This window comes from Pristiophorus japonicus, chromosome 6 (genome assembly GCF_044704955.1).
Source record: "Pristiophorus japonicus isolate sPriJap1 chromosome 6, sPriJap1.hap1, whole genome shotgun sequence".
NCBI lineage: Eukaryota > Metazoa > Chordata > Chondrichthyes > Pristiophoridae > Pristiophorus > Pristiophorus japonicus.
Genome location: NC_091982.1, coordinates 20,733,811 through 20,753,757, shown reverse-complemented (window position 1 = coordinate 20,753,757; position 19,947 = coordinate 20,733,811). Strand labels below are relative to the sequence as shown.

General features: G+C 44.0%; 1 protein-coding gene across 1 annotated transcript in view; it reads left to right on the top strand.

Moving 5' to 3' along the window:
* LOC139265097 (uncharacterized protein C8orf48-like) overlaps positions 1 to 19,947 on the top strand; it is a 70,700-nt gene that overhangs the window by 17,183 nt on the left and 33,570 nt on the right. Inside the window, exon 3 of the mRNA XM_070881992.1 lies at positions 19,597 to 19,746. Within this exon, the coding sequence (XP_070738093.1) occupies positions 19,597 to 19,746 (150 nt within the window). The remainder of the gene's footprint in view (positions 1 to 19,596; positions 19,747 to 19,947) is intronic.

The window sequence follows — 19,947 nt, the reverse complement described above, 5'->3', positions numbered from 1 at the left end:
TAGGAAATAAGGCAATTGAGCTAAGGGCACAGATAGACACATGGGAGTATGATATAGCTATTACTGAGACATGGCTGAAATGAGGGCAGGAATGTCAGCTCAACATTCCTGGTTACAGGATTTTCAGGCGAGATAGAGAGGTGGTTAAAAAAGGAGGGGATGGCAGTATTGGCTGAAGAATCAATTACAGCTGTGAGAAGGGATGATATGTTGGAAGGATCATCAAAAAAGGCTATATGGGTTGAACTGAAGAATAAAAAAGGGTCAATCACACTGCTGGGAGTATAGACCCCCAAACAATCTAAGGGTGATAGAAGAGCACATTTGTTGGCAAATTTCTGACAAGTGCAAAATCAATAGGGCAGTAATAGTGGGGGATTTCAATTGCCCTAATATTAACAGGGATACTATCAGTGTAAAAGGTATAGAGGGCACAGAATGCCTAAATTGGATTCTCGAGAACTTTTTTAGCCAGTAGGTAGCAAGCCCATCATGAAAGGGGGCAGCTCTGGATTTAGTTTTGTGGGGCTCAAATTTCCCCAGGGGTTACCCCGTTTTTTTTGGAGTAAGTAGCTTTTTTTGGAGTAACATAAAAATCGCAAATTTCCCCATTTAACTTGCTCCAGTGTAAGTCAGTTCGTTAGGTTTTTTTCGAGTTTAGTTTGTTCTCTCCAAAAGGGGGCGTGACAAGCTACTTATGCCTCTTTTCGCCATAGAAGCAAATTTGGCCAGCTGAAAGTTACTCCAAACTAACTTAGGCCAGTATATGTGGCCACTTTTGTAGGCACAGAAAAACCTGACCTACATTTAAGAAATCAGAGCAGTAGCCAGAGATGGAGGCGGGGGGAGGTGAGTTAGAGGATTCTAAAGCACGAAAGACCTTCATAACATCATCACAACATCTTCAGCACAACAGCTGCACGACATCATCAAAAATAAATGAAAGATAAATCAACTATTGAAAATAGAGCAATCCTACCTTGCCAACTGCAGAATGCACTGGCTCGCTCTCCCGCCAGGTACGCATGACTGTAGGGGTGAGGCATTTTTACTTTTTACAGTTGTCCCTAAATGTTGCATGGTCCTAATGGAACATGATTCAGTTTTAATGCAAAAGATCTTTTCTTGGATATTTTACAGTGCACTTCAATGACAACAACAGCAACAACAGCAAAGAAAGATTGCACCCACCCCTCACCCACATCTCGGGAAAAGTGCACTTCCTCATAGGGTCGGTGATGCTGGTGGGGGGGGGGGGTGTTGGGGGCCCGGCTTGGGTCTTACTGATGGCTAGTGCGTGGATTGAAGTGGGAGTGGCATTTGAGTGTCCGGCCTTTGTGCCCTTATTGCAGAAGCTAGCTCCCTCATGGCATCTGCCATCATTTGCCCGCCCGTCTCAGTGCAGTGACAGTGACCTGACAGTGTCGCTACATCATCACGCACCCCACTGACGGCCGCCACAAGTGATCTTGTGAGGGCATTGGTCTCCTCACCCAATGACAGAACCTGATTAACCTCTGCTGAGGGCTGCATCTCGGGAGAGACTGGTCGGCTTCTCCTTCCCCTCGCCGTGGGTCTGCCCAGTGGCACCCCTCCAGTGTGAAGCGCAGGCTGGGAAGGTGGGGCACTGGGTATCCCAACATGCATTTCACGTCCGCCACTGGGACCCGAGACCTCGGAAGGTGTGAAAGCATGGAATGTCGCCAAGGAGCTCATAGAGGTTTCTGGCAGTGTGATGCCTTGTACTACGGACTGATCCATATCGCGATCAGCATTCTCCCGTGAACACATTTCCATGGACCCCTCCTCCCCGCACCCACCTCGGTCTGGAGCGCACGCATCTGGATCTTCTGGTGGATATTCAGGATGTTGAGGAGTGTCTTCTTCTTCTGCAAAATATAACAGCACACGAGGGGACAGGATGGATGGCATGAGTAGTCTGACACGTAGCAGGCCAGTCAGCAGGTTGGTTTGAAGGGCGACTATGCATTTTAATGACTCGCCTTCACCCTCATGTGTGAGTCCAGCTTGAGCAGAGCTGATTCTTTTTCTGTCGGTGCGACTCAGCAAGGCAGCGACCCTCTGTTCCAGGGGTGACAGTTGGTGCAGATTTGGTGGACCTCCTCCTGTTTTAAGTTTTTCCCTTTTGTTGTGGGCCAATTTCTTCTGCAAAGATGAAAATATTAATTTTCACACATGGTACGTTTCTGATGGGTGGGACACATACAGATGGTCACATTTTCAATTGCAATTCAATTTAAAGATGAATATATTACTTACATTCACTACTTGACCAACGTCCTACCATTTCTTCTTGCACTGGCTTCCAGATCTTGGGGTATTGACCCCTGCAGAGTATTCTTCTGCAACTAGGTTCCATCTTCTTCTCATTTTCTTGGGTGAAACGTTTGACGGACCACTCTTGCTGATATCCAGCTCCAGCCATTTCTCTTCAATGACAGTCACTAGTTTCTCTAATTCCTCATGGAGGAAATTCTTCGTTCTTGTTGCATGCTCTTGCGTCATTCGTGTATTGGACTTGCACTCAGGTAATGATCAAAAATCACACTTCTCACCTTTCTTCCACCTATCCAGCACTCCTTTCCACTCCCTCAGCCACACAAAAATCAATATTCAAACCTTACCTTTATATATGGTCCATTACCAATGATACTGAGGACGCTTTCCCTTGAATTGGCCAATTGCCAAGCCTCCTGCCGCACTGCGCATGCGCGCAAGCTGAAACGCCCATTGCGCATGTGCGCACATTCAAACAGACATGCGTCCCCCTGCCGGCACACCACAAGACGCTGGGCCCAAGTCCCGCCTCCCTGCCGGCTGCGCTGAGCAAGCGGGGCCGAAGCTCCGCTCCCCCGCAGGCTCTGCAGGACCACGCCGATGGATCTGGACGACGAGGGAGCAGCCAAAGTGGAAGGTAAGTTTTTGGCGCTTTTCTTGGCTTAGAAAGTCAGCGTGCCACCCCTAACTGCGCCGCTCTAGGCGGCTGGGGAAATTTGGGCCCAGGGAATGGAGCTGGGCAGGTGGAAGGAGTATTAGTGGGAGGGCATTTTTGCGGTAGTGACCATAATTCAGCTAGTTTTAGCATAATTATGGATAAAGACAAAGATAAAACAGGAGTAAAAGTTCTAATTGGGAAAAGGCCAATTTTACTCGGTTGTGAAGTGATTTAGCAAAAGTGGACTGGAAACACCTACTTGAAGGTAAATCAAGTGTCCGAGCAGTGGGAGGCATTCAAGAGGGAGTACCTGGGGCTCGAATTTGATCACCCGACCGCCGGCTGCCGCTGAGTTTTCTCGGTGGTCTCCCCGTTTTTCCGGCGTTCTCCCCTCCGTGCGGGTTTGGTGAGGTCCTCATGCCGGTGATTTGAAAGGACCGCTGGGGAATGTCCGCTGGCGTGCGCCAGTGCGCAACACCGGAAAAAGTCCTCCCGCCCGAGATTCATCCCAGTGGTCCTCCGCTCCTGCAGGAGAAAGGGCCGCCGCATGGAAGCCGGTCGCCCCTGGATGGTAGATATGAAGACCTGCAAGAAAAGGTTAGTGAGACGTTTTTCTTTCATTCTTCTGCAGCGATTTTGTTTGAAAGGGTCCTCTGAAGGTTTTGTCACGTTTTGATTTTTATTTGCTGAACATTTTCTTTTGCGTTGCCCCCCTCCCTGGGCCCGACTCCAGCCTCGATGTAACTTTGTCGAGGATTGCATTTGCTGCCCAGAATTCGACCTACCACCCGCTGCCAGTCAGAATCAGCGTGTCACGCCCATTTTTTCCGCTGAGCGATTTTTTCCCCCCCCCCCCCCCCCCAAACTTCTGCTCAAAGTACCGTCAGGATCTTAGCGAACTTTTCAACGGTAAATGGGCAGAACTTGACTTTGATCAACTTCGGGCCCATGGAGTTCAGGGTAAACACGTTCCCACAAAGAAAAAGGGTAGAGCCCCCTGGATGACCAGGTGCATACAGGGTAAGATAAGGTCAATAAGGGAAAACTAATTCAGATCAGATACAGAGTTCTCAATACTACAGAAAGCCTGGAAGTCCATAGAAAGTGTAGGGATGAAATTAAGAAGGAAATTAGGAAAACAAAGAGAGGGCATGCAAAAATACTAGCAAGTAGAATCAAAGAAAACCCAAAGATGTTTTATAATTACATAAAGAGCAAAAGGATAACTAAGGAGAGAGTAAGGCCTATTAGGGACCAAAATGGTGATTTATATGTGGAGGCAGAGGATGTGGGTAAGGTATTTAATGAATACTTTGTGGCTGTCTTCACAAAAGAGGCAGACGATGCTGACATTGAAGTTAAAGAGGAAGAGAGTGAAATATTGGATGGGATAAACATAGTAAGAGAGGATGTATTAAGGGGTTTAGCATCTTTGAAAGTAGATAAATTGTCAGGACTGGATGAAATATATCCCAGGCTATTAAGAGAAGCAAGGGAGGAAATTACTGTACAAAGTTAGCAGTTCTCCAATCCTCCCTGGCTGCAGGAGTGGTGCCAGAGGATTGGAGAACTGCTAACTTTGTACCATTGTTTAAAAAGAGAGGGAGGGATAAACCAAGTAATTACAGGCCAGTTAAATTATTGGAATCAATTCTGAGGGACAGTATAAATCTTAATTTAGAAAGACATAGATGAATCAAGGACTGTCAGTATGGATTTGTTAAGGGAAGGTCGTGTCTGACTACAAAAGCAAAATACTGTGGATGCTGGAATCTGAAATAAAAACAGAAAATGCTGGAAATCTCAGCGGGTCAGGCAGCATCTGTGGCGAGGAAACAGAGTTAATGTTTCGGGTCATTGACCCTTCGTTAGAACTAGCGAATGTTTGAAATGAACAAATTCTTAAGGAGCACTGAAAGGGAGAGGGGAGGGAAGAACAAAAGGGAAGGTCTGTGATAGGGTGGAAGACAGGAGAGATTTGAGAGACAAAAGTGATGATGGGCCGACTTGAGATGGTAATAGCAGAAGTTAGAAAAAGATTAGTTTAGATAGGGTGTGAATGGCAGGATAATTATCCACTGCCATGGGAGACAGAGAAAAAAAATACATCAGAGCAAAATATGGGCAGACGTTAAGGTCTGAAATTGTTGAACTCGATGTTGAGTCCAGAAGGCTGTAAAGTGCCTAAATGAAAGATGAGGTGCTGTTCCTCGAGCTTATGTTGAGCTTCATTGGAATAGTGTAGGAGTCCAAGGACAGAGATATCAGAGTGGGAGTGGAGCGGAGAATTAAAGTGACTGGCAATTGGAAGCTCAGGGTCACGCTAACGGATTGAACAGAGGTGTTCCTCAAAGCGGTCACCCAATCTGCGTTTGGTCTCCCCAATGTAGAGGAGACCACATCGTGAGCAGCGAATACAGTATACTAAATTGAAAGAAGGACAAGTAAATCGCTGATTCACCTGGAAGGAGTGTTTGGGGCCCTGGACAGTGGGAAGGGAGGAGGTTAGTCGTGTCTGACTAACATTGATTGAATTTTTTCAGGAGGTGACAAGGAGGGTCGATGAGGTCAGTGCATTTGACGTCGTCTACATGGATTTTAGCAAGGCTTTTGACAAAGTTCCACATGGCAGGCTGATCAAAAAAGTAAAAGCCCATGGGATCCAAGGGAGAGTGGCAAATTGGATCCACAAATGCCTCAGTGGCAGAAAGCAAAAGGTAATGGTTGGCGGGTGTTTTTGCGACTGGAAGGTTGCTTCCAGTGGGGTTCCACAGGGCTCAGCCCTCGGTCCCTTGCTTTTTGTAGTAAATATTAATGATTTAGTCTTAAATGTAGGGGGCGTGATAAATAAATTTGCAGATGATACAAAAATTAGCCATGTGGTTGACAGTGAGAAGGAAAGCTTTAGACTGCAGGAAGATATCAATGAACTGGTGAGTTGGGCAGAAAAGTGGGAATGGAATTCAATCCAGAAAAATGTGAGGTAATGTATTTGGGGAGGGGCAACAAAGCAAGGGAATACACAATATATGGGAGGATAATGAGAGGCATGGAGGAACAGAGGGACCTTTGAGTGTATGGGCTAGACTTTCCTATGAGCCCCTCAATGCCTGATTGCCCGTTCAGAAAAACCATCAACGAGAATTTCCACTTTTATGTTAAAACTAACTAAAACTAATCGCCCGGCGAGAAAATAGGTGTTGCAACTTTATTTTCGGCGGTTTTCTTGGCGGTTAAGGGGAAACTAAGTAAAACGGGCGGTTTAAAAAAAATTTAGTCCAAGGCTGCGGTTGGGCCTAGGGAGGGGGGAAAACTTTAAAAAAAAATTCAATAAAAAAATAAATAAAAACGTAAAAAGCATTCCTAAGACACTTTTACACCTAATCGCTGTTTTAAAATAAAAAATAAAGAAAGAAAGAACCTTTAACTTACCTTTCTTTGTAGAGTATTCACCTACCGCACGGTTTAAGCAGCTTTTATAGGGCGGTTCCCTCGGAGATCTGGACGGGCTTCCGTTGAGGCCCTGGCGATTTTCTCGGCGTTGCACATCGGCAGTTTGGTCCAGGTGGCCGTTTTCAGATTTGGGCAATACGACTAAGAAACTAATTGGGAAACTTTCGCCAGGCAGAAAAACAGCTGCACCGCCGAGAAAATCGCCGTAAACCTGCAGAAAATTATAGGAAAGTCTAGCCCCAAGTCCACAGATCCTTAAAGGTACAGGACAGGTCGATAAGGTAGTTTAAAAAGTACATGGAATGCTGAGGCGTAGCATATAAGAGCAGGGAAGTTACGCTAAAACTGTATACAAAACTAGTTAGGCCACAGCTTGAGCACTGCGTACAGAAAACATTGGTGGGAGTTGTCTGTAGGCCTCCAAACAGTAGTAGTAGTGTAGGGGATGGCATCAAACAGGAAATTAGAGATGCATGTAGCAAGGGTATTACAGTAATCGTAGGTGACTTTAATCGACATATAGACTGGCCAAACCAAATTAGTAATAATACTGTGGCAAATGAATTCCTGGAGTGTGTACGAGATGGTTTTTTAGACCAGTATGTTGAGGAGCCTACTAGGAAACAAGCTATCCTAGATTGGGTAATGTGCAATGAGAAGGGGTTAATTAACAGTCTTGTTGTCCGGAGTCCTTTATGGAAGAGTGAACATAACATGATTGAATTTCTTATTAAGATGGAAAGTGAAGTAGTCCAATCCAAAACTAGGGTCCTAAATCTAAACAAAGAAAGCTACGAAGGTATGAGGAATGAATTGGCTATGATAGATTGGGAAGATTCATTAAAAGGCATGACGGTGGATAGGCAATGGCTAATATTTAAGGAACGAATGCATGAATTGCAACAGTTAAACATTCCTTTCTGGTGTAAAAACACAAAAGGAAATGTGGCCCAACCATGGCAAACAAAAGAAATTAAGTATAGTATTAGATCCAAAGAGGAGTTATACAAAGTTGCCAGAAAAAGTAGCAAGCCTGAGGATTGGGAGCAGTTTAGAACTCAGCAAAAAAGACCAAGAGATTGATTAAGAGGGGGAAAATAGAGTATGAGAGTAAACTTGCAAGGAACATAAAAACTGACTGCAAACGTTTCTACAAGTATGTAAAAAGAAAAAGATTAGTGAAGACAAATGTAAACAGGAGAATTTATAATGGGGAACAAGGAAATGGCAGAACAATTAAATAAATATTTTGGTTCTGTCTTCATGGAAGAGGACACAAATAACGTCTCAGAAATGCTAGGGAACCAAGGGTTTAATGAGCAAGAGGAATTAAAGGAAATGATTATTAGTAAGAAAATAGTGCTGGAGAAACTAATGGGACTGAAGGCCGATAAATCCCCAGGGCCTGATGATCTGCATCCCAGAGTAGTAAAAGAGGTAGCCATGGAAATAGTGAATGCATTGGTTGTCATCTTCCAAAATGCTATAGATCATGGATCAGTTCCTGCAGATTGGAGGGTGACAAATGTAACCCCACTATTTAAAAAAGGAGGGAGAGAGAAAACGGGGCAATACAGACCGGTTAGCCTGACATCAGTAGTAGGGAAAATGCTGGAGTCTATTTTAAAGGACGTGATAACAGCACACTTAGATAATATCAACGGGATTAAACAAAGTCAACATGGATTTATGAAAGGAAAATCATGTTTGACAAACTTACTGGAGTTTTTTGAAGATGTAACTGATAAAATAGATCAGGGAGAACCAGTGGATGTAGTGTATTTGGATTTTCATAAGGCCTTTGATAAAGTCCCACATAAGTGGTTAGTGTGCAAAATTAAAGCACATAGGATTGGGGGTAATGTATTGGCATGGATTGAAAATTGGTTAACTGACAGGAAACAGAGAGTAGGAATAAACGGGTCTTTTTCGGGGTGGCGGGCAGTGACTAGTGGGGTACCACAGGGGTCAGTGCTTGGGCCCCAGCTATTCACAATATATATAAATGATTTGGATGAGGGAACCAAATGTAATATTTCTAAGTTTGCTGACGACACAAAACTAGGTGGGATTGTGAGTTGTGAGGAAAGACACTGCAAGGTGATTTAGATAGGTTGAGTGAGTGGGCAAACACATGGCAGATGCAGTATAATGTGGATAAATGTGAAGTTATCCACTTTGGTAGGAAATAAATAAGGACAAAGTATTATTTAAATGGCGATGGCTTGGGAAGTGTCAATGTACAGAGGGACCTGAGTGTCCTCACACCAGTCATTGAAAGCAAACATGCAGGTGCAGCAAGCAGTTAGGAAGGCAAATGGTATGTTGGCCTTCATTGCAAGAGGATTTGAGTACAAGAGCAAGGATGTCTTACTACAGTTATACAGGGCCTTGGTGAGACCACACCTGGAGTATTGTGTGCAGTTCTGGTCTCCTTACCTAAGGAAGGATATACTTGCCAGAGAGGGAGTGCAGCGAAGGTTCACCAGACTGATTCCTGGGATGGCAAGACTGTCATATGAGGAGAGATTGGGTCGACTAGGCATGTATTCACTAGAGTTTAGAAGAATGAGAGGGGATCTCATTGAAACATATAAAATTCTGACTGGGTTGGATAGACTGGATGCGGGGAGGATGTTTACCCTAGCAGGGAAGTCTAGAACAAGGGGTCACAGTCTCAGGATACAGGGTAGGAAATTTAGGACTGAGATGAGGAGACATTTTTTCACTCAGAGGGTGGTGAACCTGTGGAATTCTCTACCACAGAATGCTGTGGAGGCCAAGTCACTGAATATATTTAAGAGGGAGATAGATTTCTAGAAACAAAAGGCATCAAGGGGTATGGGGAAAAAGTGGGAAAATGGTGTTGAGATAGAGGATCAGCCATGATCATATTGAATGGTGGTGCAGACTCGAAGGGCCGAATGGCCTACTACTGCTCCTATTTTCGATCTTTCCATGTACAATTCTGGTCACCACATTACAGGAAAGATGTGATTGCACCAGAGAGGGTGCAGAGGAGATTTACGAGGATGTTGTCAGGACTGGAAAATTTTAGCTATGAGCAAAGACTGGATAGGCTGGGGTTGTTTATTTTGGAAGAGAGGAAACTGAGGGGAGATTTAATTGAGGTGCATAAAGTTATGAGTGTCCTGGATAGAGTGGATAACCAGGGGGTGTAGATTTAAAGTAGTTGGTAGAAGGATTAGAGGGGAGATGAGGAAAAAAAAATCACCCAGAGGGTGGTGGGGGTCTGGAACTCACTGTCTGAAAGGGTGGTAGAGGCAGAAACCCTCATCACATTTAAAAAGTACTTGGATGTGCACTTAAAGAGCCACGATCTACAGGGCTACCGACCAAGAGCTGGAAAGTGGGATAAAGCTGGATAGCTCTTTTTTGGACCGACACGGACACGATGGGCCGAATGGCCTCCTTCTGTGTCGTAATTTTCTATGATTCTATTCTATGATCAACCATCTCTTTTCTGGAAAAAAGAGACGCAGCCTGTTCAATCTTTCCTGATAGGTACAACATCGGGCATCATCTTTGTATATCTTTTTTGCAGTGCTTTTTATAATTATGGAGACCAGAACTGTTCACAGTGCCCCAAGTTTAACATAACTTCCCTGCTTTTCAATTCTATCCCTCTAAAAATGGACCCCAGTCCTTGGTTTGTCTGTTGTTTCTTTTGGCATTCTTGCTTAACGGAACATAAACAGCAGCTGGGCTGCAGTTGGTCAATTTGGAACACTTCTCCCGAGCTTGCTGGCTCCAGTCAGGGTTTTAGAGAAGGAAGCACTCCACTTTCTTGCTTGGGGAGGGCTGCTATGGAAGAATCATGTGGCTTGGAGGCTGTTGGGTGATAGATTCTGAGGATTATCCAGGGTGGTTGAGTGACGAGGGAAGGAGCCCTCTTTTGTTTTCACAGGTGAGAGCCGGAATCTTTTTCTGTATTTATTTTACAAGTTGCCGTCTGTTCCTTGAGCCACTTTTTCAGCTTATTATCTGGGCCAGGATACCACAGCACGTCTCCAAACAGCATTTTTTTAAAGCCGTTTGTCTACATATTGCTTTATTTTTCTTGTCACTTGTCTTTTAGCCAGTGGTAACTGGATTTGACAGATACATTTATATGAAAGATACTATTTCTCAGCAGTGTACTGAATCTGTAAATAGTAAGTTGACAAGAATATAACTTTAAAAAGAACTCATGTATGTCTCTCATAAATCCAACCTGCATTGCAGCTTTCATCATATAAGAGGAATATTATTTAATATTTAAAACAAAGACTTACATTTGCGTAAAACCTAATCATATTTGTCAGAAATGTTTCTAAGTGCTTCACGTGCATGAGCCCTGGCTTTAACCTAACCCACTCGGCAGGAGTGGGACGGGCTCGGGTTGGATGCCCATTTCACACCACGCCCGAGTTTATTCTCCATTAAAGTCAGTTCGGGGCCAATGCATTTCTTTGAAGTGCAATGACTGTTATGCAGGCAAATCTGGCAGCCATTTTTTGCACAGCAAGATTCGACATACAGCAATGAGCTGATTGAGTAGTTAATCTGTCTACGGTGGTGTTGGTTGAGGGAGAAGAATGTTAACCAGAGCACGGAGAAAGCTCCCTGCTCTACACTTAAAATGGTTTTGAATTGACACAAAAATGTTGAGACGGTCATCCGAGTAATAAAGATGCAAAGAAATGTCTCAGCAGATTGCTGCGATATATTGTGCTGTGCGATATTGCTAACACGCATATTAACGTGTTTCCACGAAATTATTCTGACCATTATTTTTAACAAAACCATTTTTCCTTTTATTTTTAAACAGCGAGTAAAGAACTTTCATGTGAAGATATTGGCACATTTTTTGCTAATATTGGAGAGTGCATTTTCAACCCCTTATTCTCCGAACACACTTCGCTTAAAAGGATTACGAAAAACTATTGCAGAGAGAATTTTTGTGGGCTGTTACTGGTCTATATCTAGAGAAGTATTGGATCAGGACAATCACTGGAAAGATAACTTTTTATTTTCATGCGTTTGCTTTCCTTTCTTTGTCTTATATATTTTGTTTGACAGAAAACAGTAGAGAGTATATTATAGGAATCTACACCTCTGCTCGTGGCATATATTAGGAATTTAGGAGCTGAGAGCATTGATAATCTCCATCCCTGAATTCCTGATGTGTGTTTCTGGCGAAGAAAGCTATGTGGCTTGAGTGCAAATACGTGTTTCTGTATAGTGCCACCCAGAAACCAGTTGGAAACTATCAAAATCCAAATGGTATTGAATCAGGCGATAACAGAACGTTATTTGGAATTCATAGTATAAGACCAGCTAGTCTGTGTTTCCAAATGTGTGTTCTGCTGTACGTTTTCTTTTAACAACAACACATGAACATGAGAAATAGGAGCCTGCTCCGCCATTCAATAAGGTCATGGCTGATCTGATCATGGACTCAGTTCCACTTCCCCGCCCGCTCCCCATAATCCTTTATTCCCCTATCACTCAAAAATCTGTCTATCTCTGCCTTAAATATATTCAATGACCCAGCCTCCACAGCTCTCTGGGACAGAGAATTCCACAGATTTACAACCCTCTGAGAGAAGAAATTCCTCCTCATCTCAGTTTTAAATGGACGGCCCCTTATTCTGAGACTATGTCCCCTAGTTTTAGTTTCCCTTATGAGTGGAAATATCCTCTCTGCATTCAACTTGTCGAGCCCTTTCATTATCTTATATGTTTCAATAAGATCACCTCTCAGTCTTCTGAACTCCAATGAGTATAGTCCCAACCTACTAAACCTCTCTTCATAAGTCAACCTCCTCAACTCCGGAATCAACCTAGTGAACCTTCTCTGAACAGCCTCCAATGCAAGTATATCCTTCCTTAAATACGGAGGCCAAAACTGCACGCAATACTCCAGGTGTGGCCTCACCATTACCCTTCTCTTCCTCTCCAGAGGCAACAATTCCCTTTCAACATGTGATTACACAGGCACCCAGAACCCGTGGGCATCTCACTCAAATGGCTATTATTCACTGGATGGTAAATGCTGTCAGGCTATTTGACCATAGCATTCATCAGAACTAAGCCCGTTCCTGTCTTCAGCCAACATCCACATGCACACTGGCTGATTTCCCATCTCCCACCCCTTCACGACCTATAGGGCTGAGGGCAATTGTATCGCTCCTTACTGTTACGTTGAAATCATCTAACTCCGCACAGACCAGAGGTTGAACTAGGGACCTTCCAGGTTTTTATATCTCAATTATTCACTGGATAAACTCACAGAGTCATTGAGGGAGCTTTTTGCTGTTGTATATGGGGCAAGATCAAGAACCCCAGACAACAACTTTTGAATGTTGTGCATTGCTCAAATTTAAGAACGGTTCCCTGACACCGTATTGTGCCTTTTAACTGCAGATTATGCTACATTGCAAATAGACCTGAAGCCTCCGAGGTCGATCGGCAGTCTGTGCTGAGTTAGCTGTTGTCGGGTGGGTCAGTGGTTGCGGTAACATAGTTGGCCTCAGCGCCCTGCGATAAACACAGGGAAAACAAATCAGTCATGATTCCTGCTTCTGATCACTGTCTAGTCGCTCTTGCTGAAAAGTGCTCATCAGGTAAAAATAAGACTGGACTTTGTGTCGCCCTAACAATTGCATTGCCTGCGAGCAGCCTCTTGTCTCGGTTCACACATGAAGAATGATTTGGGTGAGGTACTGGAGGGTTGCCAACACTGAAGGCTCAGCACCTTCAGGAGAGGATGAGCAAAAAAAACGAGGAAACAGCAACGTTAACAACCTACTTTGCTTTTTTTTTCTGTCCATTTCTGAATATCTCCCAGGGTAAACATAGAAACATAGAAAATAGGTGCAGGAGTAGGCCATTCGGCCCTTCGAGCCTGCACCACCATTCCATAAGATCGTGGCTGATCGTTCCCTCAGTACCCCTTTCCTGCTTTCTCTCCATACCCCTTGATCCCTTTAGCCGTAAGGGCCACATCTAACTCCCTCTTGAATATATCCAGTGAACTGGCATCAACAACTCTCTGCGAGGGTACTGAGAGTGCATGCTTTAGGAAGCAAATTGTCATTAGCTGTGATGGTCATTGACGCAGAGACGAATGAGCTGTGAATGTTAATTCAGCATCCTCACTCCCTCAGGCTCAGTATTCCTTATGAGCCAGTTTCTTTTTTTTATCAACACTTGATAAATATCAATCAAAAATGGACAGAAATAAATGTGAAATTACTGCAGTTATTTTTTTTCCAATTTCCTTCCCTCTTCACTTGAAGGCATAGACTCCTCCTGGGCCATGGCTTCATGCATCAGCAACACTTCAGTACCTTGCATGAGTCAAGACAATGGGATCAATAATACAGCTTACAGACCCTGAACACTTTGTAATGCTTCGAATGTCAGGGCCCAGATTATGAAGCACGAAAGCCTGGTTCTGACTGTGCCTGATGCACTGAGCGCTGGGCAATGTGGGCGGGAAGAGCCTATGGTGCTATAACTCTGTCCACTAACTACACACTAGACTTACTAAGACCCCATTCATAATGAATAATGCCTCAAAAGTACATTAGTCGTTCGGTGCCTGTTGCAAATGGATGATGCAAGGGACGGTGGTGGGAATATCTTTTCTTGGGTGGTCCTGATCTTCCTCTAAGGCTACCCAGCTTAACTGCGACCAGATTGTTTGGCTGAAAAGAATGATTTTGCTCGGGCGGCATCCTACTCCTCTCACAAAAAGATCCACTCAGAGAACTTGGCAAGAGCACGGCATGGACACAACATAAGCACTGTGCAAGGTCCACTCAGTTGTGCGCAGTGCATGCTGTGTCTAAAAAGCAATGCTTCTGGCATTACTAAGCAGGAACTGTGTTATCAGCTCCTGCAGTGGAGCCAGCTATTCTACTGTGGAGCTTTCACATCTAAGCCTGATTCCGTTCTCACCTGCCATCACGTGATTAGGGGCAGAACCCTGATGGATGTTTCCTTTCTCCAGCAGAAGTTCACTGAGGAAATTGTAGCATCCTAACTGCCGTCCTCGTTTACATAAAGCTAACTCAGTATGGCTGGGACTCAAACCTAGGACCTTTTCAACAGAGAGCCTGCTGTGAGAAGAGAAAGGATCTGCTTGGCTGAGAACGGCTCTGCTAGTTTTAAGTAATAAACATTTAAAATAGCCCAGGCAAGGTAGGTGTAAAATCAGCCAGGGTTCCCACTCCTATCTGCTATCCATTGTTCCTACTAGAATGTGGATATCTGATGAGGATGGTATCAAGCTTGCCTGCGAGGCACTCCACTGTCAAATAGCCTACAGTGAAAAAGTGAAGAGAATGGAAAAATAAATCGATTTTCTACACTTGATGGTAAAAAGAGCAATAAAATAAATCGATGTATTGTTGAAATAATTTATCCTGACAAGCAATTAAAAGAAAAATAAATATTTTAAAGTACCGTGAGTAAACATTGTTTTGCATTAGTACTTGGGGCTAGGACAGATTGTGTGTCTGGCTTTTTCATCTCATGTAACTTCAACATTTTGTCTATATCTCCGCAAACATCAGCACCGAGTTCCTTCTCATCTAATCTTGTTTTGCTTTCAGTATCTGTGAATTGGTTCCAGTCCTCTGTTGGTTCTTGCCCCTCTGCATTGCTGGCCCTTTCCAGTAGTTCTGAGCCAAAAAGACCCATCCGTGATTCTGTCATAACTTCCAAGGACAATAGATTGTTTTAAAGGCACTTTTAAAGTCAGGTTGAAAAGCGTGTGTTAATTTTAAAATCTCAATTTTCTCCTCCTTTTCTGAAGATTACAAGGGTGATGTCTCATGGGTAGTAGTTGTCCTTTTAGGTCTCACCCAAGTGACCCTTCTTCACAAAAAATCTGCAAAAGGACATAGACAGGCTAAGTGAGTGGGCAAAAATTTGGCAGATGGAGTATAATGTTGGAAAGTGTGAGAGAGAGAGAGACTTTGGCAGAAAAAAATCAAAGAGCAAGTTATTATTTAAATGGAGAAAGATTGCAAAGTGCTGCAGTACAGCAGGACCTGGGGGTACTTGTGTATGAAACACAAAAAGATAGTATGCAGGTACATCAAGTGATCAGGAAGGCCAATGGAATCTTGACCTTTATTACAAAGGGGATGGAGTATAAAAGCAGGGAAGTCTTGCTACAGTTGTACAGGATATTGGTGAGGCCACACCTAGAATACTGCATGCAGTTTTGGTTTCCATATTTACGAAAGGATATACTTACATTGGAGGCAGTTCAGAGAAGGTTCACAAGGTTGATTCCGGAGATGAGGGGGTTGACTTATGAGGAAAGGTTGAGTAGGTTGGGCCTCTACTCATTGGAATTCAGAAGAATGAGAGGGTGATCTTATCGAAACGTATAAGATTATGAGGGGGCTTGACAAGGTGGATGAGAGAGGATGTTTCCACTGATGGGGGAGACTAGAACTAGAGGGCATACTTTTAGAATAAGAGGCCGCCCATTTAAAACTGAGATGAGGAGAAATTTCTTCTCTCAGAGGGTTGTGAAACTGTGGAATTCGCTGCCTCAGATTGCTGTAGAAGCTGGGACATTGAATAAATTTAAGACAGAAATAGACAGTTTCTTAAACGATAAGGGGTTATGGGGAGCAGGTGGGGAAGTGGACCTGAGTCCATGATTGGATCAGCCATGATCGTATTAAATGGTGGAGGAGGCTTGGGGGGCTGTATGGCCTACTCCTGCTCCTATTTCTTATGTTCTTATGTGTGGGCCTTGGCAGTATTAGCAACATTTGTCTGCTGATGGCATCACAATCGAGCCTGATCCTGCCCTCATTCATGGTCCATCATCATCATAAGCAGTCCCTCGGAATCGAGGAAGATTTGCTTCCACTCCCAAAGTGAGTTCTTTGATGGCTGAACAGTCCGATACGAGAGCCACAGACCCTTTTACAGGTGGGACAGACCGAGGGAAGGGGTCGGTGGGGCTGGTTTGTCGCGCGCTCCTTCCGCTGCCTGCGCTTGGCCTCTTCATGCTATTTGCGTTGGGACTCGAAGAGCTCGACGCCCTCCCGGATGTACTTTCTCTACCTCGGGCGGTCTTCGGTCAGGGTCTCCCAGATGTCAGTGGTGATGTCGCACTTTACCAGGGAGGCTTTGAGGGTGTCCTTATAACATTTCCGCTGGCCACCTTTGGCTCGTTTACCATGAAGGAGCTCCGCATAAAGCATTTGCTTAGGGAGTCTTGTATCTGGCATGCAAACAATGTGGCCTGCCCAGCGAAGCTGATCGAGTGCGGTCAGTGCTTCAATACTGGAGATGTTAGCCTGGTCAAGGACACTGATGTTGGTGCGCCTGTCCTCCCAGGGGATTTGCAGGATCTTGGGAGACATCGTTGGTGATATATGAGGTGCCTTCTATACATCGCCCATGTCTCAGATCCATACAGGAGGACGGGTATTACTGCAGCCCTGTAGACCATGAGCTAGGTGGTAGATTCGAACACTCTTTTCCTCAGATGCACTGGAGGCGATGTTGAATCTCCGCATCAATGTCTGCCTTTGTTGATAAGAGGCTCCTGAGATATGGGAAATGGTCCACGTTGTCCAGGGCCGCGCCGTGGATCTTGATGATTGGAGGGTAGTGCTGAGCGGCGGTGACAGGCTGGTGGAGGACCTTTGTCTTACGATTCACTGAGGCATATAAAAGTTTGGGCCTTATGCTTCATGGTCCACACATTTACAGGAGGGTTAGATAGTGCACTGGGGCAGAAGCCCTGGCCAATTGATCCTTCTCCAACACACACTAATTGTAACAGCCACACCACTGTTTTGATGGGGATCAGTGACCTTTGCAAGGACCAGGATTGGACCCGAGATTCTGCTCTGTGAATGAACATGCTGTGCTGTCAGAGAGCTCTGTGATATTTATCTGAATTTTCTCCTTTCCTGAAGATGTTTGCTCTTTCCGGGGAACAGTTCCATGAGTTCCCTGAATCCTGCAGTACTTCATCCAACGTGTGAACCTAGAGTGTAGGAGGTTATTCCGTTACAGAGGGCCTTTTCTCACCAGGTGTCCACATACATGAACACTGGCTGTGTTTATTTCCCCCACCCCGCTATTCCAACACCTGAACGCAATTGTAGCATCTTAACATAAGAACATAAGAAATAGGAGCAGGAGTAGGCCATAAGGCCCCTCGAGCCTGCTCCGCCATTCAATAAGATCATGGCTGATCTGATCATGGACTCAGCTCCACTTCCCCGCCCATTCCCCATAACCCCTAATTCCCTTATCGTTTAAGAAACTGTCTATTTCTGACTTAAATTTATTTAATGTCCCAGCTTCCACAGCTCTCCGAGGCAGCGAATTCCACAGATTTACAAACCTCTGAGAGAAGAAATTTCTCCTCATCTCAGTTCTAAATGGCCTAAGATCATGCCCTCTAGTCCTAGTCTCCCCCACCAGTGGAAACATCCTCTCTGCATCCACCTTGTCCAACCCCCTCATAATCTTATACTTTTCTATAAGATCACCTCTCATTCTTCTGAATTCCAATGAGTAGAGGCCCAACCTACTCAACCTTTCCTCATAAGTCAACCCACTCATCTCCAAGATCAACCTAGTGAACCTTCTCTGAACTGCCTCCACAGCAAGTATATCCTTTCGTAAATATGGAAACCAAAACTGCACGCAGTATTCTAGATGTGGCCTCGCCAATACCTTGTACAGCTGTAACAAGACTTCCCTACTTTTATACTCCATCGCCTTTGCAATAAAGGCCAAGATTCCATTGGCCTTCCTGATCACTTGCTGTACCTGCATACTATCCTTTTGTGTTTCATGCACAAGTATCCCCAGGTCCTGCACTTTGGAATCTTTCTCCATTTAACTAATAACTTGCTCTTTGATTTTTTTCTGCCAAAGTGCATGACCTCGCATTTTCCAACATTATACTCCATTTGCCAAATTCTTGCCCACTCAATTAGCCTGTCTATGTCCTTTTGCAGCCTCTTTATGTCCTCCTCACACATTGCCCTTCCTCCCTTCTTTGTATCATCAGCAAACTTGGCTACGTTACACTCAGTCCCCTCTTCCAAGTCGTTAATATAGATTGTAAATAGTTGGGGTCCCAGCACTGATCCCTGTGGCACCCACCCGTTATTGATTGCCAACCAGAGAATGAACCATTTATCCCGACTCTCTGTTTTCTGTTTGTCAGCCACTCTTCTATCCATGCTAATATATTACCCCCAATCCAGTGAACTTTTATCTTGTGCAACATCTCTAACTGAGATCAGCTAATTCACCACTGACCAGGAACTGAACATGGCAACATCCTGTTATTTGTGACTCGGTACTACACAATGATGCCTTTATCCATTTAGTTATTGGCAGATTTCCAAGATCAATATTAACTTTTAGTTAAATAATATTTAGTATTTCATGATTATGACTGCAACTCACTCACTCTTACTTTCGCAACATTACCTATCTTTGTTGCTACTTTGCACCCACTACTGCTGAAACACTTATCACACCATTGTCACTTCACCTCTTGATTTCTTTATTTTCTTCCTGGCTCTAATCATCCAAAACTCCACTGGCCTGCCCTAAGCCCCACCCACCCATTACCCCATCCTCACTGCTCCGTGTCCTACGATATATCAAATATAAAATCCTTGCCTTAATCTACAAATACCTCCATGGCCTTTCTACACTCTACTTCTGCAACCTCCTTCAACGTTGCATCTCATTCCTTGCCTTCAATTCCTCCGATACTGGCCTTCCCTACACATCCCTCCCTCTGCTCCACTGTTAGTGGCACAGCCTTCAGCCATCCCTAAACCCTTCTGTCTTTCTACCTCTTTTCCCACCATTCAAAGTCAGCTCAAACCCTATCTCGTCATGCCAACTTTTGGTTGCTTCTCCTAACTCTCCTACAAAGGTTAGGAGCCTGCCCCTTTTCCTCTGTGAAGCACCTCAAAATGTTTTTCTATGTTGAAGGTGCCGTATAAATGCACGTTGTTGTAGAAATAGTCCCTTTGAAACTCTAGCAGATTAATGAAGTCTCAGAGAAATACTTACCAATGTATTTGTCATTTATTTGTCAGTTTTTTTAATATTGCAAACCTTCTTAAATACTTATTTTAAAAAGTAACGATTAATATCCCTAGAAATAAAAGAAGAATTTGAATGCTGTGGAGACTCTGAAGACGCACTTGCAAGAGAAAAATTTATAGAAAAGTATCTTGGTATATTGAACAATCACAGATTTGACTCTACTCCATTTCATCAAAAGGAAAAATGTACAGCATCCCATAGAGGTAAGACATCTGGGGAAAATTGTTCAAATGTAGAATATCAAACTGATTGGTAATGCTAATTTGAACAGCATATTATTTGGCAAATAGTATTCAGAAAAGAATGGCATAAGTCCATTTTTTTCCTTTGCTTTCTTGTGTGAATATTGTTCCCATGAAAATGAAATATGTTGATCTCTGGGGGATGCAACACTTTCCATTTTG